We start from the raw sequence: 2,187 nt of genomic DNA, 5'->3' as shown, positions 1-2,187 counted from the left end.
AGCGGCCCCCGGCGCGGCGCCGCCCCGCCCCCGGCGCGGCTCTCCCCGCCCCTGCACGGCAGCGCGGCCGGCACCGAGCACCCGCTGGCGCGCCGGGTGCGCAGCGACCCCGGCGGGCGGCTGCTGGCCGCCTCCTACCCGCTGTACGCCAACGGGCTGGGCGCCCACCTGCCCGGGCTGCCCTCCGACTCCTCCGCCTCGTCCTCCTCCTCCTCCAGCTCCTCGTCCAGCTCCTCCTGCTCCTCCTCCGGCGTGCGGCGGAAGGGCAGCCGCGACTGCTCGGTGTGCTTCGAGAGCGAGGTGATCGCGGCGCTGGTGCCCTGCGGCCACAACCTCTTCTGCATGGAGTGCGCCAACCGCATCTGCGAGAAGACGGAGCCGCAGTGCCCCGTGTGCCACAGCGCCGTCACCCAGGCCATCCGCATCTTCTCCTGAGCGCCGGGGGCAGCGGCGGCCGGGCCGGGCAGGGCAGGGGCGGGGGGGCCGGCGGGGCCGGGGCCGCGCCCGCCAGGGGTGCGGGTGCGGCCGAGGGAGGGCTTGGGGGGTGGTGTGACAGCGGGTGCATGCTATAAATAATAACGGGCGACTCCATTCTAGTGCTAGGCTAGTTTTTACACTGTACTTTAATACGAAGCTTCCAAAACTCCCCCCTTTTTTTATAAACAAACAAAACAAAAACCTGAAAAAAAAAATTGAAAGTAGAAGATGCTTATGATGATGACAATGGTGTGTGGACTGTTAGTAAAACGTGCTGGTAGTTCTAGGATGCTTATTACAAAATAATTAAATCTATGGGTGGATACTTTTCTGAATGTTCTTGAAAGGGCAAGAAGTTCCTGTGAAAAACCATGATACTGCAGCTTTATCAGACTTTAAAAAGAAAAAAGAAAAAAAAACCAACAAAACTGTAACATATCTCTTATATATATTAAAAACGTTTAAAGGTTTTAAAGATAAATTGCATTAATACAGATTGAAGTATTTTATTCTTTTTTGACTTGAAAAATTATATTTCATATTGCAAAGATGTTTACAAGTATTTTAATTTAAGTTCAGTGAACTTTTTGTAGCTGGGTTAAATCTTTTTTATTTTAGTATGGCCTTATGGCAAAGAACACTGTATTATTTTAATATCACACAATTGTGAACGGAATTACAAACCATAAAATGTGTAATGCTTTGAACAGTATTCTGTTGGGATGGAGATTTTATAGGTTCAGAAAAAAAATCTTTTAAATCTGCTTCACCCAGCATATTTTCTATTCAGTGATATAAAGCATATTTTATTCTATATTATTACAAAAATGGAAATGTATAAACATATGTCAAAAGGAACTGTTGAAGCTTTCTAACATTTGTATAAATAGAATTCAGTGGAAATTACAAAAATTCTGTTGCACCACTATAGTTTTAGTATTTCTATTTTAATACATTTGTTTACCACTTGTTTATGTATATGTAGGTGACGTTACTTGAGCTTAAATGTACTTTACTGAGCAAAGTTTAAAAACAAAGTATATTTTATTTTATGATAAAGGGCCTTTAACCTCATGGTCAAATACTAATATTATATTTGCTGAGACAAGATTTGAAATTGTATCAAGAGTTTTATTTTTCTGACATTTAAAGTTCTACATAATAAAAGTAAAACTTAAGTAATGGTGCTACTTCATGTTTTTTTAAGTATTTCTATATAAATAAAATATTACAGAAAAAAAGGTACTCTGTGTGGTGATTTGATTTCATGTACTGAGAGTTTCTTCTGGAATTTTTGTTTCCCACTTGTAGCAGTGAAACATTGGGAGCTTAAACTGTGTCATGCTAATGTTGCTGGAACTCTTTAGCTTGTGCTGGCTTCCAGAATAATCCTGCCAGCAATCATACCTTATAACATGTTTTTAAGGGAAAAAAATTTATTTTTTTTAATATGTGGCATATTGCTGGAGTTTTCCACATCGAAAAATACTATTTATTCAGAATTTTTAGTCATGAAAAATCCTTGGGTTTGTGTGAATTGTTACTTTTAGCAGATAAAGCATGTATGTAAGAAACAGAGCTGACAGCTGGCTTAGCTTTGGGAGCTGGAAGCAGAGAGTGGGGGAGGCTCCTTTGCTGCCATGTGCTGATGCAGGGCTGCATCCTGCGGGTCCTGGCTCCGCCATGCCTGGAGGCCTCAGGACCCCACAT

The 2,187-nt window shown here is 43.5% G+C and overlaps 1 protein-coding gene across 1 annotated transcript; it reads left to right on the top strand.

Annotated features, from left to right (window-relative positions):
• On the top strand, nucleotides 1–896 carry MEX3B (mex-3 RNA binding family member B; the record flags this gene model as incomplete). The annotated part of the gene is made up of 1 exon (XM_027644549.1): nucleotides 1–896. A coding segment is annotated over one exon (435 nt), but the record flags the coding sequence as incomplete, so codon positions are not given.
• Nucleotides 897–2,187: the final 1,291 nt, after the last annotated feature.

This window comes from Corapipo altera, unplaced genomic scaffold (genome assembly GCF_003945725.1).
Source record: "Corapipo altera isolate COAL_440 unplaced genomic scaffold, ASM394572v1 50, whole genome shotgun sequence".
NCBI classification, from domain to species: domain Eukaryota; kingdom Metazoa; phylum Chordata; class Aves; order Passeriformes; family Pipridae; genus Corapipo; species Corapipo altera.
Note: the sequence above shows the minus strand (reverse complement) of the source record. Positions and strands in the feature narration are given on the sequence as shown.